This window comes from Aptenodytes forsteri, unplaced genomic scaffold (assembly GCF_000699145.1).
Source record: "Aptenodytes forsteri isolate BGI_AS27 unplaced genomic scaffold, ASM69914v1 Scaffold73, whole genome shotgun sequence".
In the NCBI taxonomy this organism is placed as follows: domain Eukaryota; kingdom Metazoa; phylum Chordata; class Aves; order Sphenisciformes; family Spheniscidae; genus Aptenodytes; species Aptenodytes forsteri.
In genome coordinates, this window is record NW_008796215.1 from 1,103,714 (window position 1) to 1,124,153 (window position 20,440).

General features: G+C 36.7%; 1 protein-coding gene across 3 annotated transcripts in view; it reads left to right on the forward strand.

The window, feature by feature from the left end:
• CCDC91 (coiled-coil domain containing 91) overlaps positions 1–20,440 on the forward strand; it is a 173,765-nt gene that overhangs the window by 73,095 nt on the left and 80,230 nt on the right. For all 3 annotated transcript variants that reach the window (XM_009288497.2, XM_009288496.1, XM_009288498.1), the window contains exon 7: positions 9,741–9,818. In XM_009288497.2, coding sequence (XP_009286772.1) covers positions 9,741–9,818 — 78 coding nt within the window. The remainder of the gene's footprint in view (positions 1–9,740; positions 9,819–20,440) is intronic.

Sequence of the window (20,440 nt, forward strand, 5' to 3'; positions counted from 1 at the left end):
TTCCAAAACAAGTGTCCTAGCCATTGAGCTTCTGGAGATACATGCAAGAGCGTTCTACAGCTTTGACCAGAAATAACTAATTATTTTAATGAAATGCTGTTGTATCACAAGTTAACAAATAGCTATCAAAAGTTAACCAATAGCTGTGCAGTTGCCTCTTGGAGATAATATATACTAGTCAGTGGCTGGCATGTAAAATACAGTACAACCAGCCTTTCTAAATACATTTTCCTGCTTCACAATTTCGTTATTCACTTTATTCTCATCTGCATGCAGCAACCTTTTAATCATTTGGGTTTGAGGGGGAGCATTAATATTGTTCTTTGGTTTTGTAGTCATCTTGGGTTTTTGAACATACATGAAAAGACTGAAGCTATCCCCTAGGAATGTGCTATGAACATCATTATGTGTTATGAATAGTACAACTCTATGAAAATTCAATATGCATTATTTCAGTTAGTTGTATTTCTAAAACATACGTTGATGACTTCTCAAAGGTTAATAAAGCTGCAGATGGAAATGTTACCAATTTTTGGCATAGAAGGTATCTTGAGTTCAATTATAGTTAACATAAATGATGGCTTTAATTACTGTTCACTGTGAGGTTTGAAACTTCACATGTTTGAAACTAGGAATAACAGGTTGTATCCAGAATAAGTATTAGAAAACAGCATATATGCCGTAGTGAACTGTAGGCAATGGGTCCTTTGGAAGACTTCACCTGTGATAGGTCCATAAATATGCAGCACTCCACTGTTGTTTACTTTGTAATACAGTAGCAAGTTATTTTTAGTACTTTCTGTGGAAAAGTTGTGAGGAAAAATAAGTATCCTCATGACTAATACCTAGTAGATTAGGGCTTCATAAATATGATTGTGATTCACAAAATGGTTGAGGTTGGAAGAGACCTCTGGAGATCATCTACTCCAACCCCGCTGCTCAAGCAGGGCTACCTAAAGCTAGTTGCCCAGGACCGTGTCCAGACAGCTTTTGAGTATCTCCAAGAAGGGAGACTCCACCACCTCTCTGGGCAAGCTGTGCCAGTGCTTGATCACCCTCACAGTAAAAAAGTGTTTCCTGGTGTTCAGATGGAGCCTCCCATGTTTCAGTTTGTGCCTATTGCCTCTTGTCCTGTCATTTGCACCACTGAAGAGAGCCTGGCTCCGTCCTCTTTGCAGCCTTCCTTCAGGTATCTATATATATTGATAAGATCCTCCTGAGCCCTCTCTTCTCCAGGCTAAACAGTCCCAGCCCTTTCAGTCTCTCCTCATGTGAAAGATACTCCAGTCCCGTCGTCATCCTTGTGACCCTTTGTTGGACTCTCTCCAGTATGTCCATGAGTTTTTTGTACTGGGGAGCCCAGAGCTTGACACAGTACTCAAGGCGTGGCCTCACTAGTGCTGAGTAGATGGGAAGGATCACCTCCCTTGACCTGGGGGCAATACTTTGCCTAACGCAGCCCAGGATACCTGGGTGGTTAAGGCACATTGCTGGCTCATGTTCAATTTCTTGTCCACTGAGACCCCTCAGGTCCTTTTCTGCACAGCTGCTTTCCAAATGGGTGGCCCCTAGCATACGCTGGTGCATGGAGTTGTTCCTCCCCAGGTGCAGGACTTTGCACTTCCCCTTGTTGAACTTCACGAGGTTCCTGCCAGGCCCTTTCTCCAGCCTGCCGAGTCCCTCTGGATGGCAGCACAACCCTCTGGCATATCAGCCGCTCTTCCCAGTTTTGTGTCATCTGCAAACTTGCTGAGGGTACACTCTGCCCCATCATCCAGATCACTAATGAAGATACTAAACAGGATCAGACCCAGCATTTACCCCTGGGGTACGCTGCTAGTTTCTGGCCTCCAGCTATAGACTTCATGCCTTTGATTGCCACCTTCTGGGCCTAGCGGTTCAGCCAGTTTTCAATCCACCTCACTTTCTGCTTATCCAAGCCCACACGTCAACAGCTTCTCTATGAGAATCTTAAGGGAGACAGCAGCAAAGGCCTTGCTGGAGTTTAGGTAGACAATGTCCACTGCTCTCCCCTTGTCTACCAAGCCAGTCATTTCACCACAGAAGGTGATCAAGTTGGTCAAGCATGACTTCCCCTTGGTGAAATCATGCTGACTACTCCTGGTGACTTTCTTGTCCTTCCTGTGCCTGGAGATGGTTTCCAGGATTAGCTGCTCCATCACCTTCCCAGGTATTGAGGTGAGGCTGACCAGCCTGTAGTTCCTTGAGTCTTTCTTCCTGCCTTTTTTGAAGATAGGAGTGACACTTTCTTACCTCCAGTCCTCAGGCACTTCTCCCAGTCGCCATGATCAGTCTAAGAGTATTGAGAGGGGCCTCGCAATGACATCAGCCAGCTTCCTCAGCACTTGCGGGTGCATCCCATCAGGCCTCATGGACTTAATTATGTCCAGTTTGCTTAAGCATTTCCTGACCTGATCTAAGGGTAAGTTGTCCTTGCTCCAGGCTTTCCCCTGGTCTCTGGGATTCCTGAAGGCTGGTCTGGCTAGTAAAGGTGTTCAGTACCTCAGCCTTTTCCATGTCCTGTGTGGCAAGGTCCACCATCTCCTTCAGCAGTGGGCCCACATTTTCCCTAGCATTCCTTTTGTCATCTCTACTTATAGAAGCCCTTCTTGTTGTCTTTGACATCCCTTGCCAGATCCAATTCCAGCTGGGTTTTGGCTTTCCTAACCTCATCCCTGCATGCTCAGACAATGTGTCTGTATTCCTCCCAGGTTACACGTCCTTGCTTCCAACCTTCCTGTTTGTTTTTGAGTTTTGCCAGGAGCTCCTTGTTCACCCATGCAGGCCTCCTGGCAGTTTTGCTTGACTTCCTACTCATCGGGTTAACCTCATCTTCTGCAGTCTTTTTTTGTCCCTTTGCAATCTGCAGGTCAGTTTCCTATCTAGAGAAAGAAGGGAAACTCTCCTTGTGTAGTTTTTTCATACGTATTTATATATAGTAATATAGTATACTAGAGTAATACTTAAATACAAATATATTTATAAATATATGTAGTATATAAAATCGTGTTGGGTATTATACCTTCAGTATCAGTAGCTATTGATGACAGCTGGCAACACTTTCCAAGTTAATATTTTGTTGTTCTTTGAACAATAGTGGAATTTAATTTAATCTGAAGACTGATGCTCTTGAGATAAGACATGAGAATGTCCTAATGAAGATAAGAATTCCTTTCATGCTTACTGTGTTGTTTAATGGAAGCATTCTCTTTTGTCAGTTTCCCTGGGATTGTTCTCCTGTTTGCTCTTTCTTTGCTTTCTCTTGCTATTATGTCCCATCATTTAGATTATGTGGGGAAGTAGGAAAGCACCAGTGGCATAAGATGCCCTGGCACAGTTGTAGCTTTATCCCAAAGAAGTAACTATCTATATAAAGTTTTAAAAATCTGAAGGCAGTCAGAGAAGGCTTCCTGAGCCAAATGTACTGTGCTATTTACCATATTATACAGCTTTGCTAGCAAAATGTATATTAATAATAAGAACACTTAGTATTAATTAACAGATTGTTCTGCATGTGAGTTAGCTCTTGTTTTTCTTGTTTGATGTCCTCCTCAGTGGATAGTCTCTGTATTTACATCCTGTAGAATAAATGAGCAGATATAAACTGTAGTTGTTCTTAACACAATATTAATGTCTTAAATGTGACAGGGTAGAGATCCATCTTATACACTGCAAATACTTGGAGAGTTTAGTTACGCGTGGTATGGGAACTATAATTATGCTTCAGTTTTGGGCATGTGCAGGCTCTTCCATACTATTTCCTTTACAGAATTTTTCACATTTAATCAGTTCTAATGTCTCCCAGCAGAGTGGTCCGTTCACACTCACTCAGCTCTGGCTCAGCTCAGTTCTAATTCAGCAGGAAATGTCCTCACCACTATATTAGGAAGTTGCTCATGAAAGTTTGTTCGCTAACTCACTTCATTACTCACTTCAAAGTCTTCTATTGTTGTGTAGTCCAGGTAGCAATGATATTTACTTGTATAAAATAAACGCTAGTATCTTCTTGGTTCCTGTGGTGAGCTTAAGGTTGCGCATACTGCATGTTCTTTTGGTTATATAGGGGAATCTGAAATCTTTCTTCCCTTCCGGCAAAAATGTTTGTCCTTATCTTTAGGTTCTCAGCTGTATCTTTCACTAGAATGTCAGTGATATGACAAAAGTAAAAATATTTGATTTGCTATAGACCTGGAGGCAATCCTGTGTCTTAGTTCTGAAGAGCTCACATTCTTATTTCACATGAACAGAAATAGTGACCAATCTTATATACAATAGCACACTCTAGTGTGTATATTAATTAGCCATTATGGACTGATTCTCATCATGTTTAACTCGATTTTTCAGTGATTTATTTTCTGTTGTATTCAGTGGTATTATTTTTCCTCTGTGCTTGGGTGTGTTGGAGGAAACTTGTATCTTCAACTGAGAAGTTACCAATTTCTTAACAGAATTATCATGATACTAAATGTTACTTACTATTTTTTAAAATTATGCTCTGAAAGAAAAAAAGAGCTGATAATTTTTGTGGAGAGGAAAATCTTGATGTAATGGAGGAATTGAGTCTAATATGAACAGTCTTAATGATTTAATTGTATACAGCAAAACTGTGTAAGATGGATTTGAAATTTATCTTCTAATTTAGTTGCCTGCAGGGAACTACAGTTTGCCTTTTTGCATTAGGACAGAAATAAGGAGGGAAGAGAGTACCTCTCTTTCTAAGATGTTGGCTCAGACTTGCAGCTGATTCTGAAGATACCACAGCCTTACAGAGGATAGGCAGTCAGCATCAACTCAGATAACTGGCTTGCACATCATGTATAGTAATATACAGCCCTTAACAGGTATCACAGAAACATTTCTACAGTTAAAACATGAGTGCTTTGTTTTAACTTACCCTTTTATTGGTATGCTTTTACTGGCTTTTTTTTAAACAGGGTTTATGAATAAGTAATGTAAAAAGCTCATACTATCAGTTGACCCCAAAATATAGGATTTTATTTTATGGATCATATTTGATTATTTGTGAAAGTGGGCAAAAATTTGGGGTCTTTTCCTGAATTGATTTTATTTCTTCTATCATTTTTTCCCACATGTAAATGTGATCTCATAGTGCTTCTTTGCAGTACTGGCTTTTGCTTTATCTGTGTATTACTGCTCTGATCTTTTTTAATGTTATAAATTGTGATTATTGATAACCTAATGAAAAAAGAGGAAGAATTAAATTAAATTTCTTTTCCTCTGATCACAAGAGAAAAATCAGTGGAGGAAAAAAATACTTCTGGAGAAAATGTCATAAATTCAATAGGTATGACATAAATTAATTTCTTCAGTTATTTTCAAAACTTTGGATTTTTTTGGTGTTAGTTATGCCCACTGTAGAACTGGGATTGTGAAATTATTATGGTGTTTACTGTTGTTGGCTGATTATTATCAAAAGGTACTTTGATATGTAGCCATTTGCTTCCTTTTCAGGTGGCTGTGTTTGGCCCTAATTTGCAGTATCAAGTCTCTTTTTAATGCTGTTTTTGATATGTGTTAGGAGCACTGACACAAAATAATTTTTCTGAGCATCCGTTTTTGATAATGAGAAGAATTGCAGTTGCTTTGAATTAGATGAGAAGAAAGTGAGACAGCGAGTACCTTTTTCTTCCCTTCTTGTATATGCTTCCACTTACTGCTCTTGCAATATGTGTGACGTGCAGGCATGCCAAGAGTGGAAGGTTAGTAGGGAATCTGTGCAGAGTCTGTGGGTGGCATACGCTCTTCCCCAACAATTCAAGACAGTCTGCCTTTTAAAAAGTTAGCAGAAAAATATATCAACTTAAGGGTAAGTGAATATAATAAAATAAGTTTGAGGTCTTTACTCTCTCTTCTTCCCCCATCAGATCTCATAAATCCTCTTATTGCAGATCTTACCTCTCAACAGAGTACTATGTGTTACCCTTGCACTTCACAGTATGTGAAAACACATGCCCTGCATTTCTGTCGAAATGTTGGATGTTAACAAAGAACCCTGTTTAAACTGTTTGTGCTAACAATGGCTCACTTAGACTGAAATGATTTAGGAAGCAAATCAGCTAAAAGATCTAAAAGAAGTGCTAATGCATTGGCAGGCAGTGACAAGCAGCTGGATGGCTGGTGGTCAGTAACCTTTCCTGCTGTCACAGCTGCTTCAGAATGCTTCTCTGCCCAGCAGTGTCCTTGGGAACCGCACCTCTGGGAAGCTCACCAGGCATTTGGATCCATCTGCCTCTACAGTGGTTTGATTCACAGGCACTTAACAAGAGAAAAGGAGAGTCTGGAGTCACTTGGATTTTAGATTGTAAGAAAACTTATAAAGTTCGATCCCATTTTCTCATCCTTATCATTCAGGTTTTATTTTATATATTTCTGAAGGCCCATACATTTGGTAGCATTAAAGCATGTATTCTTATGCATAAATTGTTTGCAATGACATGTTTCCTCCTATGAGAGTCACAAAACGGAAAAAACTGAAACATTGATAACCATTGAGCAATGAATTGCCTGCTTGCTACTTTCATACTGTGTCCACACAGAATGCCTCATGCTGTCTGGAATGATCATCAAGATTTTTATAATAAAATAAAATAAAATAAAATAAAATCCTCTGTCTTCCCAAGTTTAATTACTGTCAGTGTTCTGATGTGAGATTCTGTCCATCACAAGGCAGAAGGGGAGGGGGTAAAAGTCTTCTGAAGATGATTTTACTTAAATTTCAAACTTCTCAAACTCATGTTGATTCATTTCTTAAAAGCATTTATTAAATAAAGGAAGGAAACAACAGCGTTCTTTAAAAACCTCTCCAAAGTCATGCAAACCATGCAGGAGAATTCTACAAGAGCCAAAAACCACAAAATTCTTCTCTCTTTGTCAGGAAATCCGAATATTACATTTTAATTTCAGGTCTACACCATTCAGAACTTTTCATAGAGCTTCCCTTTTCTTTCTTACAAGCAGAGTAATAATTTTAAGAGTAGTTATGTCAATTCATTAAACTCATTTTCCTATGGAAAGCACACATTTTATTGAGGATTTGTGAACTGACATGACCATTGTTCATCAAATGAGTATGCTGCTGTTCTTGGAATGTTTCTGTTGTGTTCATAGCCAAATCATGAAACTCAGGAGCTTTGATGTATCTTCATTGTTAGACAGTAAATCAATGCATACACTTCCAAAATGTGTTACTTATAGTGACTTTGGGTCTTCTCCTTATCAGATATTACAAGGACCAAGCACGCATTTGAGTGATGTATCTATAAGAATTTGAAACAGTATTTTACAGACTTTCAGAAGAAAAGGCTGGCCATCCTCAAAAGAATTAAAATTTACCCTTGCAAGTTAAAAGAAATAAACTTGCAGGCCTGCTGTCTTAGCTGAAAAATCTTGCAAATAGGCACAGAAAAAAGGCAGTGTAGTGTTCGTCAGACTGGATGAAGCCCTTACTTGGAGGGAGCATTGCAATATGACCTTAAACTTTTCGTCTGTGTGCTTGTAATAATGCCCTTCCATTCTCTCTTCTACTTCTGTTGTAGAAATTGATTGCTAGTCCTGACCCAAGCAAAACCAATGCCTTACTATTATTAGTTCTTTACTAATGACTCTCTTCCTTTACTTTAGGAAATATTCTAAGAAAGTAAGTACTCTAAAATGTGTTGGATGAAATCTTCATGTTGGTAGTTATACGGTGTTGATGCTTCAACTTGTGTTATCAATTCGCATTTAGTATATGACTTTGAACAAGTCACCAATTCTGAAAAACTTGAGAAATGTATTGTAAGCGGACAAACTGCACTTTTTGCTTTGTATCTTGATTTGCCTGGTAATGCTAGTGAGAGGCACTGTACTTTTTACCAGAATGAAACATGTTACTTCCTTGGTCAACACACTTGATTCATTATGTCTCATTGTTCAAGGTAGTTCTGACAGATCTTGGATGGAAATTTTACTGTTTTAACTCTTCTCATTTAAAGACTTTCCTCAACACGGAATGCTTTGTCTTCAGTTTTGGTTTTGTTGTTTTGGGTTTTTTCAGCTAGAATAATTAATGACCATTAACTTCCTCTTTCTGTATAATTCTCTTTTCATATTTGTGAATCCAGGATATGCTACTGTAGCAATTACTTTTTTTTTCCTTATCCCCCCCCCCCCCCCCCCCCCTTGTTAATGATTTGTGAAGTTTTGGAGTTAAACACTGGATCACATTTTTCCCCCTTATACCAGTTCTGTAGTTTTTGTACTGTAAAAATATTTCTGACTCAGCAATTTTTTTTATTAACATATATATAACATCTGAGTTTAGCTAGTTTGTGGTGTCAATGATACCTATGCATCACAATGTGATTAAACTAATGTACCCAGATGTTGTGCATTGTTCTCTGATCTAGTCGTTTATTTACACTTCAAAATATTTCCATCTTCAATTCTCCTGCTTCATATCAGTTGTTCTTGTAGGGCTTCACAAAAAAAAACCAGTTCTATTCAAGAGAATCTGAATGTCTCATTATATTTGGGCCAACGATAAGAAGTTTGTATAGCTATAATTTCAAACTTTTTGCTAAGATGGCCCTTTCAGGAGAAAGGAACTGAATGGCAGAGCAGAAGTCTCTAATAAAATATAGAGTTACAGACCAATTAATTTATTTTTAATGGTGTTATGTGGCCTTTCATGATAAAAGTGAACGTGCTTTGTTAGACGCTGGGTTTTGCTTATTTGAAACATACAGATCATAGAATCATAGAATTGTATTAATTAATTTCAACTTGAATCCCATCCAAAAAGCAATAAATATGTAGTGTAAGTTGTGAATGGTTTTGTCCTGTAATCACTGCAAGGTAAGGTTTGTGATGAATGCCTTTCTGCTTTCTGCACCAGTTTTCCAAGGTGATTTAAAGCACCTATGACCTGCTGTACTAGTTCATTTAAGAACAGATCCCTGAAGCAAAGAATGAGGGAAGAGGGAAAGTTCTTCATCTTCTTTCTAATTGGTGATTTGAAAAAGTGGTGCTGCTCATTGATAAGTGTGAAATGCTAATGAGAATCTAATGAGGTGTTCACATTGCAGACTCAGATAGCAAACCACAGGCAAGCATTTTTATGTAAAGGCAAAAATATTAGAATGTTCCTGTCCACATATTTTTACATAATACTGTGAATAAAATAAAAAGTAAACAATAGAACTTTATTTGAAAAACATATTCAGGATGTCTTATGCAAGAACACTTTCCTGGGAATCTTAAGAATAAAAAAAGATAAAAAAGGAGCTATGTAATGAGTAGGAGAAGGGTGTGCTCTTCTGAGGAAGCTGAATTTGATACTAGTCCAGTTCAACATTTTAATTAATATCAACAGTAAATAACATTTACTAAGAGAGTGATTTGGAAGTCCTGCCATCCACAGGTGCACCAAGAAACCAGAAAAGTCATAGTAACAAAGAAAATTAAAAAAAAAAAAATTAGAGAACCATTTAGAATTATCTGGGGACTAATAAAGTAAAATTAAGAAATAAAGATAAATAAGTTTAATACTAGGACCAACTTGAATTGAGCATATATATAATATCTGAAGAGTCAAGATATGTGCATTTCTTCATGAAAGATACAAAAAATGAGGAAAAATAATTGGTCTTTTTTCTCCTAATTAAAATTGTTATGTTGGGTGCCTATGTTGTATATAATCTTTCTATGTTTTTGTACAGGAAAAGCATAAGCAGGAGTTGGAAGACATGAGAAAAGCTGGACATGAAGCCTTGAGTATTATTGTTGAAGAATTCAAGGTAAATGAGTTGCCAAGATAACACGATTTCCAAGTATTATATACTACTACAATATTATTAAGTATGCATTACAGGCAGTCTTCTTTAGTACTGCTTGTTCTCGTTGCTTAAATTCTTTCACTTTAAGACCGTCTTTTCTGTTGCTTCCAATTTAGACTGTTTGGCCTGAAGTTTTGCCTGACATATTTTCTCACTTTGCACTTTGGGAAACTTCAGATAAAGTAGGTTAGCCATTTTCAGTAATGAAACTTAAAACCAGAACAAAACAAAAATGCTCAGTCAGTTGTGGTAAACTTCGGGTTTGATTATTTATCACATATCCACATTTTGGACCTCTTCAGTCTCAACAAACTGCACTTGCAGGAAAGCAGCCTCACAGAGCAATTCAGCAGGTTTTTATCTACACAGCACCAAGAGAAGGAGTTAAGGATGAAATAAGGCTGAATCTAATTCTTCTCTCATGTTGTTCCTAGTTCCTCTGAGCTCTTAAGACAAAATAATTACCGTGGAGGATAAATCTGTGTCTTTTGTACTGTTATGGAAACTTTCTAGTAAGAAATGCACAGAGGACAAAAACTGAATCAATTTAGGAGAAGGAGTAGATAAAGCTAAGAATTCTAATTAGACCTAAAGAGGTAAAGAAGATCTGACAGGGGAAAAAAACCTGATAATGTAAAATGGAAAAGGCGGCTGGTTTTGAGAATGAGAAGGGAGATGTGAGACCTGGTAGGCAACTGTGAGCTGGGAACACAAATCTGACAATGTAGTTAGTGAAGGGGAAATTCAAATTGTAACTGCTCAGCAACAGTAATTCATGACCAAGGAATGATCTGGCATGGAGGGCAAGAAGGCCCAACTGCAGAATGGTTTAAACTTGCTGGAAACAGGAATGCCAGAGACAGAAGGACTCCATGTAAGGGAGTGAGGTTTCCCTTGGTAATGAGATAAGAAATGTCGCAGCATTGTCTTGTAGCAATCCATCCTGGAATGTGAGTGCTTAGGGGCCACTTTTGGTAAACAGAGCTGATGCTGGGGGATGAACTGAACACTGGGTTAAGGTGCCCCATGACGATGCTCACATGATCAGTGCTGGTGCAATTGTATATAAGGAATTGTCTCATGTTGCATCTTTGCAGACTCCTTGTAGAGGTGCTTATGAAGGTAGGACTGCCCAATCCATTGTTCATTAAATCTTTTTATATTTAAGCACAAACATGTTTAATTTGCCTCAAGGGGTATGATAAAAATTCCCCAACATTAGTTAGTGTTGGAATGGAACTGGCAAGGTAAAAAGGGTAGGATTGAGGCTGGGTCTTGTGGTTCAGGTAATAAGCTGAAAGCCTGAGTCTAGGACCTGCTGGTCAAGAAACCTGCAATACTTTGTTAGGGAGAGTAGGCAGGTTTGTTTGTTTTCAGCAAATACCCAAAACTTACTTGCAATTTATGTTTCTTTCTGGTGGTGTCAGGATCTGCAGCTCCAGGAGAGCTATCTGTGCCAGATTCCAAGTCTGCTGCAAAATTTGGGATCTTAATGTTATGCAAAACTTTTTTTTAATTAGGTTCTATGGGGCTTGTAGACTCTGTTCCTCACATATAAGGCAGGCCTACCAAGTTGTGAGTCTGAGAGCGCACTGCTCTGTAGGGGACCTGATGTTGCTTTTAGGACCCTCTGCTTGAAGGCAGCCCATGTCATAGGCTGCAGAAAAGTATAAAGTAATTCTAGTCACCATACATGTTTGCAACAACCCATAATAAGAAAGCCTTTTAATAATTTTGCTAATAACTGTTAGTAGTGTTCTAGCTAATACTGAAATTGGACTATCTGTAGAAATATGTCTGTGTCCATCAATACAACTTATACTAATTTCACCTAAAGGGAACCTATCCAGAAAAAAGTTTTGAAAGTATTCATTCCTGAGAAAAGTTAAGCATGGCCACTTGTGATGTCCCATTTCTCTATACCTCCCTCATTTCACTTCTGGAGAAGAACTATTGCGTTTCTTTTCCCTTACTTCTTTGGGGACCACTTTGCAATAGAAGTTCTCAAATGGGAATTTTCTTTGAACTGTCCCACTTTGGATGGGCCACTGAACATGTGGTGTATCAGCATTTTTCATTTCTGTGTTGTGCTAGATGTGTATAAAATATGTCTGTTTCTGTGTGAACTTATATTTTGAAAAACCCAGTGAGCTATTGGTAATTGCTGTACTTATGTTTCCTCCTTTTTATTTCTGAAAATATAAACAAATTGTGAAATGCAACAATTTTGTAGTATTCAATGAAAGTTCCGTATGTTTTCTAGACATAATTTTTCACCATTTTAATGCCTTTGTGTGAGCCAAAGGAGAGTTTTGCATGGATGATATTGTCCCTTTTACAGAATAATTTCTTGATGTATAGTTGGATAAAGGAATATACTCATGTGCCATATTGATTTTTGAAAACTATTTTACCAGTCAACAGCAGCTGGGAAAAGATCTAATATGCCCATCTGGAAAAAAAAGTTTGTTTATCAGTTTCTATGATTTGGCACAAAAGATCAGGGATTTAATTGAATACTGTGATTCCTAAGCAATATTATATTTAGCATATTATTCCTCATAGACTGTTTATATTCAAGTTCTATAAAGACATTCTTTAACCAGGGAACCATGGCATGAATATACTTCATACAAGTCTTTTTGTTGCCTCATGTGGTTTCCTCATAGACAGTTTATATTCAAGTTCTATAAAGACATTCTTTAATACCAGGGAACCATGGCATGAATATACTTCATACAAGTCTTCCTGTTGCCTCATGTGGTTAGTTGCCATATTTTGATCAATGAGATCACAGTACTCTGAGGAGAAATAACATCAGATATGCCAGCCTCCGAGTAAAATACTGCAACCAACCTTGTCTGGAAACATGCAGCGAGTTATTCTTCAGGGTAGCAGGAAAAATCAAAAAAGTTTGTTACATTTAAAAAAAATAAAGCTTTTTTTGGTTGGTTGTTTATAACTTAAATAATATTTTAGTAACACTTTACCATGTACTTAAAGGGAAAAAAAAAAAGAGTAACAGTGAAACATCAGAGAATTCAGTAAAGGCAAAAACTGTTCTGTAGTTTTGTTTGAGAAAATAATTTCATTGATTCTTTTAAAATGTTAATTCATGGTTAATATTTCAATATTGAACAGGATTAAGATTTTTTTTTTCCTTAAGTAAATGAGACAAATATGTTTTTGTAATTATAAAAGTAATATTTTACATTTTGGGGACTTTTTAACTACTCATATCTTTAGGAATTTATTATATTTATCAGACATGCTGGTGGTCAGTAGTCGCATAACCAAATAAGGAGTCCTACATACAGCATTTGTTTACTAATGTAAAGTAAATCTGATTAGTCCTTTTAGTGAAATACAGAATTGTGGAATTCATTGACTCTCTTAATTCACTTATGATTAGCCATGCTTGATTTTGTGCTGAATCATAGAATCATAGAATCATTTAGGTTGGAAAAGACCTTAAAGATCATCAAGTCCAACCGCTAACCTACCACTGCCTAGTCCACCACTAAACCATGTCTCTAAGCACCACATCTTCGTGTATAGAATCATATATCCTTTACGTATAAAGATACAATAAGGATCATCTTCTAAAAATAGCTTCTAGTTTCTATTTCTTCTGACTGTTATTCCTCAGATTCTAGTTAACACTTACAAAATATCATTTATTGAGAAGTTTCGGAAGCTTTCCAAACTTCCAGAATTTAGGCATCTCCAAGGAGGAAGGCGGTTTGGAAAAGTTTTCCCGAATTTCATTAGGGTTTCTCAGTGAAACATGTGATATTCCTAATGAAGCCAATGAAAGTCTCATTCATCTGCCCTGTGGCCCAGTTTTTTCATCCTGCTCCCAGTTAGCAGCACAGAATTATGAAAACATGTGTCTCCAATGGTGAACAAAGCTATCCTATAATTACTATTAAACAAACAAACAAAACAATACAAAATACGGCAGTCAAAGGCCAAATTCCCTGTTGTGTGTAAATACTAGATTACTATTTAAAATGTTAGCCCTTGTCTAAATAAAGCTGTAATTTTACTTTTCCTTGGACAGCCATGTCATAGGCATAAGCCCTGAAAGCCATCTGTTTTGAGAAATAAAGTAAATTTGTAACTTCTTTACAGGTTTCCCACCATCCTCCAAATGACAAAGTCATTATTCATTATTGTTTTCAAGGAGAGTAGCTTTTAACAGATATATAAACAATTACTCTAATCTCATTTACTGGCAATAGAGGTAAGTAGCACAAATTTTGCTCCGAGTTACACTCTTGTATTTCTTGTGCTTAATCTCTTGCTGGGCAATCACAGAATGCATTGTTAGAGAACTGTGCAGAAGATATCTAAAATGAGATAATAAATTTTAGCCATTAATTTATTTATATTATTTATTACCTTTTTGGTCAAATTAGCAGTTAAAAGAGTTTTGAAATTTAAATTATTTTGGAGCGGGTCAGGAAATTACATCTTCCCCATGGAAATGTTAATGAAAAATTGGTATTCCAGGTTTCCATCATTCCTCTGCTAATACTGGCGGGGGGGAGAAGAAGAGGAAGTTGTCAATGATGGAAGGCAATTAACATAAAATGAGGTTTAGTTGAAATCTAATTTTCACCAGAAAGACCATTCTTCTGTTGAGAAAACAATCAGCTCTGGTGCTAAGAAAATAGCACAAATTTTACACAAACTATCAAAAGAGAATGAAGACTAAGCTAATTACTATAAATCAACTATAAAGTGCCAAGAAGCTTCCAATCATTTAGAAAAATTCTTACTCACACTTTGGGGTTAGCGTATTCCAGCTGTAATTTACCATTGAAATTATATACAGATGCCAGTAATTCCAGGATTAGGCACAGTCCCTGAACAAGAACAACAGGGAATACAATTTATTATTGCATTTGATAGCCAAAGTTAGAAAGGTTTAAGGAAAAAAATATATACTGGCAGTTATAGCTTCTTTAAATTAGGAATATTCCCTGTGGTTGGACCGTCCCCAGGAAACTTAGTAATTGCTCGCCTTACGTGACTATTGTCATCTTCTTCCTGATGGAAAACCATTGGGCCACCTAATTCAACAAAATTGCAATGACAATCAAGAAAACTTACCAGATCTGTTGATGAATATGGTATATGGCTCTTTTGCTATCTCATGAAGCCCCCACTGCTGGTCAACAAATTATGTATATTTGATAACACAATTTCTTTGGTAAGAAACTACAAGCATGATGGCATTCTCCAAGTGACTACAAAAAAGTGAATCAAGGATAGGGAAGGATGGGAAATGGGACTGTGATATGATTTTGATTTCAAAATCTCCATGGAGTGAACAATAATAAACATGTTTTCACCCCCTGTAGGATAAGGAAAATTACATAAGTAACATGACCATATTTGATTAGGAAATGATCTAGAATACCAGAACTCTTTCAGGAATTTGGTCCAATCAACTAGATGATAGATAACCTAATCACTCACAAGTCCTTCTCTGTTCACAAACAACAGGTCCAGCGGGGCGCCTTCCCTACTTGGCTCCCTCACCAGCTCTGTCAGGAAGCTATCTTCCACGCACTCCAGGAACCTCCTAGACTGTTTCCTCTCTGCTATATTGTATTTCCAGCAGACATCTGGGAAAATGAAATATGCCTTCTTTAGGATTTAAGACTGTGTTACACTAATAGATATCGTTCATATGCAGAAGTGATTTCCATTTTCAGTAGATTTTAAGTGCTATCCAATTAATCCCCAAATCACCTTGATTGTGGAAATTCACCTAAGCAAGTCTACTGAATTGTTTAAAAGGTATAGGAAGGAAAATCTTTCTTTTGATGAATACAGTCTGATTTTTGCATTCTTTGGCTCTTAATAAAATGAACTGATGTAGATTATTCCAATCAAGTGCTTGCTCATGGCCCAAATTAGATTCTGTTGCAGTCATGACTGTTCGAATTACGACTAATCCTCTCTGATACCAGCCAATTATAATTTTGTAATGCCACTCCAAGCAGAGTTGTAGCATGAGTGAATGGAATGCCAAACATTGGTTGTTTAAGGATAGCTGTGTAAAAATATGAACCATTCATCATTAGCCCCAGAAAATAATCCCCAGAATCCCTCAAGCCCAAAATCCTCTATATCAGGTATTGAAACTCCGGGTTTGAACAACAGTGGAAAAGAGTTGACTACTTGCCTTTTCTGTATTCCTGGCATAGATAAGTCTACCTACTGGTAGTTTTGTGAAAGTGCCTTTCTTTTGGCCTACAAAGGAAAAGAGGCTTGCCATTTTTTCAATTCTGTCTCTAAGATTGCCAAGTTAGTAACCAAAAGCTCACATTTTTCTTACATTTAGAGCTAATTATTACTCCTTGCAGACTTACTGCAGCAGACTTTTTATTGTTGTTATATCTTTCTATGCTTGAAAATGGGTTACACTTTCTGATAATCACTCTCCTGTATTTTGGGGAATTATTTGTTGTAAAAGGGACAATATTTCTCCACATTGATCTTTCATTAGTACGTTATCTCTAGGCAGACCGGGCACTCAAGTTTAAGACCAAAACCTCTCAATTCCTGCCCTTGTTGTGACTGGTCCTTTTTAATATGGCAACAGTGTCAAAAATGGAGCTTAGACAAGAAGTCAAATACTGAATGATCTAACTTCAAGGATCTGAATATACCAAAGCCCTTAGAATTCTTGCAGTTGTCTTTGGAATATTAGCTTGCCAAATGTGCTGGGAAAGCCATTAACAGAGACCATTAGACACTTTGTAGCACAAACCCTCAAAACCCTTGGCCATTGTCAAGCATCTGACATTCTTACCTTCCTTTCAACAAATAAACCATCTACAACACAGTCACGAAATTTGTATTAAAAAACATGGGAAAACAAATTAAAAATGAACTTGGTGTTCTGAGTAGGCCAAGTTTCCCCTTCTCGTGTTTATCTAATTTTGTTTAATTTCTGTCTCTCATGTCCTTACTTTTTTAAACTTTTATCCCTGGTAATTAACTAGGGTAAAGAAAAGTAAATGTAGATCTTGGAAATGATGCTTGTGGGATCATGTCACATTTTAAGATATTTACTGCAAGCAACATAAGGATTTTTCCTCTGCTTGTTTAATCAAGCTTTTGTTCTAAAATTGTCATAGTTCTGTAAATAGACAAGTTAAGATTTTTAATCTGCTTTGTTTATATTTCTCACTATATAAAATATCCTCTAATGTAAGCTCTAAAGAATATGAGGTTACAGGCAGGTGCATTTGTTTGATGGTATTTATTTACTTAGATTATTTTATGCAATTATTAGTCTTCCAAAAGACAGTTTGCATGAATCAGATGTGTGTTTCCTTTTGTGGAAATTAGCATCAAGATGCAAAGTCCTTTCCAGCCCTTCCTACAGTGAGAGTTTTGTCTATCAGTTTTCAGTGCTAGGTGGCTGGGTTTTTTCAGCCTTCCAGAATGTAAAAACAGATAGATTTGCAAAGTACGGGATATGTGGGGGCCATCAGATTGTCTTTCAAAAATATTTGTGTCAATAATAGACCTCTGAACTGAAGGTTTTCCTTAATTCCTCTAAGAAAGGAAAATTTAAAAGATTTCATTACAAAATAAGTTAATCTAGATTCAGGGTATCTTTTTTTAGACATAGTTTATCCCTAGTGAGGAGGGAAAACTCTTGAAATGTGGCCAGTTCTCAGCTCTTTAAAACACCAGCTTAGCTTAAGTTTCCAAAGTGACATACTGGCTCAGAAAGGCCTGACACATGAATAAAAGGGTAAATTCAAAAGTTGTTGCAAGGGCTTGTATTTCACTTCCAACTTCTATACATGTCCATGTGTAAGTTGCACTAGAATTCAAGTGGGCCTTAAATATAATACAGTATTGTTTTTTGTCATGAAGAGCTGATGGCCAGAAAAGGAGAGATTCCTTTTCATTTTTACAGTATAGGAGTACTCATGTACAACAGTGATGCTACTATGAAAATCTGTCTACAGAATTCTGATAAAAGCGAGGTACAATCAAGTCTCAATATTCTGAAGACCTGGCTATCAAAAATATTTTATTATTGATTAAAACATCTTGATATTTTAAAAGTAATTGTAAAAATTACAACATATCTCTCTCTCCCTTTTTAGTAAGGATGACTTTTTATATGTGGTTCTGACTATAGAACAATAAATATGGTGTTAAATATTATAATAATTGAAAGGTTTGATTAAGAGTGAGTTTGGAGTTGGTTTCTGGCAACAGAAACCAATTTTCCACAAACAGTGTTCTGTGGAAAATAAATCATTTAAACTCACATGCCAGTAAAACTGAGATATATAGATAAAATGAGCATAGTATTCAAACTGTAAGTTCTGACTATAGAACAATAAATATGGTGTTAAATATTATAATAATTGAAAGGTTTGATTAAGAGTGAGTTTGGAGTTGGTTTCTGGCAACAGAAACCAATTTTCCACAAACAGTGTTCTGTGGAAAATAAATCATTTAAACTCACATGCCAGTAAAACTGAGATATATAGATAAAATGAGCATAGTATTCAAACTGTAAGTTGTTGATCATTACTGGTATACCAAAAGCAGTTGAAAATGAAACTGAAGTTGTTATACCACTTTACAAAAACCACGTTGCCCTATTCTTGTATTTGATGCAAATGTCTTTTACGTTATGTCTTTGAAACACCTGACTAAAATTCAGTTCACACTGTAAACAGGACAGTGGTTAGTGAAGCCATGAAGCTTCTTCATACACTGATGCACATCAAAATGTGTTGACCTTTTGTAAAGAATAACTTGTGATAAGAATTTTCCACAGGAAATACTTTTTTACTTGATATGTAGAATTTCACAGCACGAGCTCTGTTTAAAGCTTTGGTAGCACAATATGACTGAGTGGAAACAATTCAGGAAATTCAACTCAACATTTTGTTTTATTTCATTTAGAACCTACTTTGTTGTAAATTGCAAGTTGACTCTGACCTAAGCAGGAGTTTACTTGCTTTCATTTTGGTTAATATTTACTTGTACAAAAAACCCCTTTATTCCATAGCACCTATATGGACATGTTTCATTTTCACTTAAAAGGAGGCTCACCTGCAAATAGCCTGATCGTGAAAATATGCAGTATCTTGGGCTGAAGTGGATAAGTTGGATTCTGTTGAAAAAGACATTTTCGGAAATCTTTTAAATAGTTTTATTTATATAGTATGTGTACTAGCTGATAACTGAGTTATAACACAACCAGTCAAATAGTAAGTTGTATTGAGTTAATGTATTTGCTCCAAGGGTCAGGAAAGAATTTTGACTGTCCCCTCTGCTCTGTTTTATCATTCAACAATTGGTTAATTATATTTTGCCCTTAAATAAAGTAGTAGAAATTAATTAGTGGTGGAGACAGGATGCTGAATTAGACGAATCATTGTCTAATGCTATGAAGCATAGAAACTCTTATGTACTATTGCTGAAATTAATACTGGTATTTAATATAGTTCATATGTTTGAAGTAGCATGGAAACTTTACTTTCACTAAGTAACTTTATTTTTAAAGATGACTTGTCTTGGCCATCCTGACTCAGCAATTTTGAAGTAAAGAAGGTGTTTGATGTACTGGCTTGTATTTAGTTACTTAAGCGGGTTAATGATGGTTGAACAGGGGAAAGAAACCAGGGAGGATATTCCTTTGGATTGACCAAGGGTTTTGAAGCAGTGCTTTTGAGTAACATTATAGAACATAATGCAGCAGCCTGTACATCATGATGCATGTTTCACACTGATGTTTCCTGTGAGTTGGTTTAACATTTTCAAACAATGCTACACATCTGAGAAGTCTGTTTTTTGCGCGGATTAAAATTTCTTTTATACTGTTTTTCAGAAGAGATGAGAGGGGTTAATAAACTCTGCTCTGTTTTTCCTCTTGCCTTTTTTTTGACTAGCTTTTTCCTCCTATAAAAAGAGGGAGTTGAGAGAAAGAGATTTGGCAATTTGTTACTGTTAAGGAATTTGGGATGAATTTGGGGGTAACAGTCTACATTTTTGCTATATAATTCAAGAAGAATTCCCATAAATTCTAGCTTTTGGCCATACAATAAATCCTGTTCTGGGCAAGCAGCTGTGGTTTCTATTGCCAGTAGAATTAAGACAGTATGCACTAGGGCTGGGCAAATAGGTTTGTATTAAAAATAGGCTGGAGTGTCTGTGCTATGATTCTGACAAAATCTTAATCATTGCACCTTTACCTTTCCAAGGATGAGGACAAATTTTAGAAAGCATCTAGTACTCTATACATAACACAACATGCAGAAGTACAGGATAAAATTTTGTGGTCATTTGTATTTTCTGATCTTTTAAACTTTTCTTTTCAGATTGGGTACAGTACAGTTTTTCAGTCTGTAGTCTGTATGCTGTGATGCAGTTCTCTAGTTTTCCCACAGTACATGTAGTGTGCTTGCAATTGCATTCCAGGACTACTTAATTCTCTGACCATTCCTAAAGCATATAATAGAGTAATTAAGATGTTGTGGTGGGTTGACCCTGGCTGGCCCCCCCCCCCCCCCCCCCCCCCCCCCCCC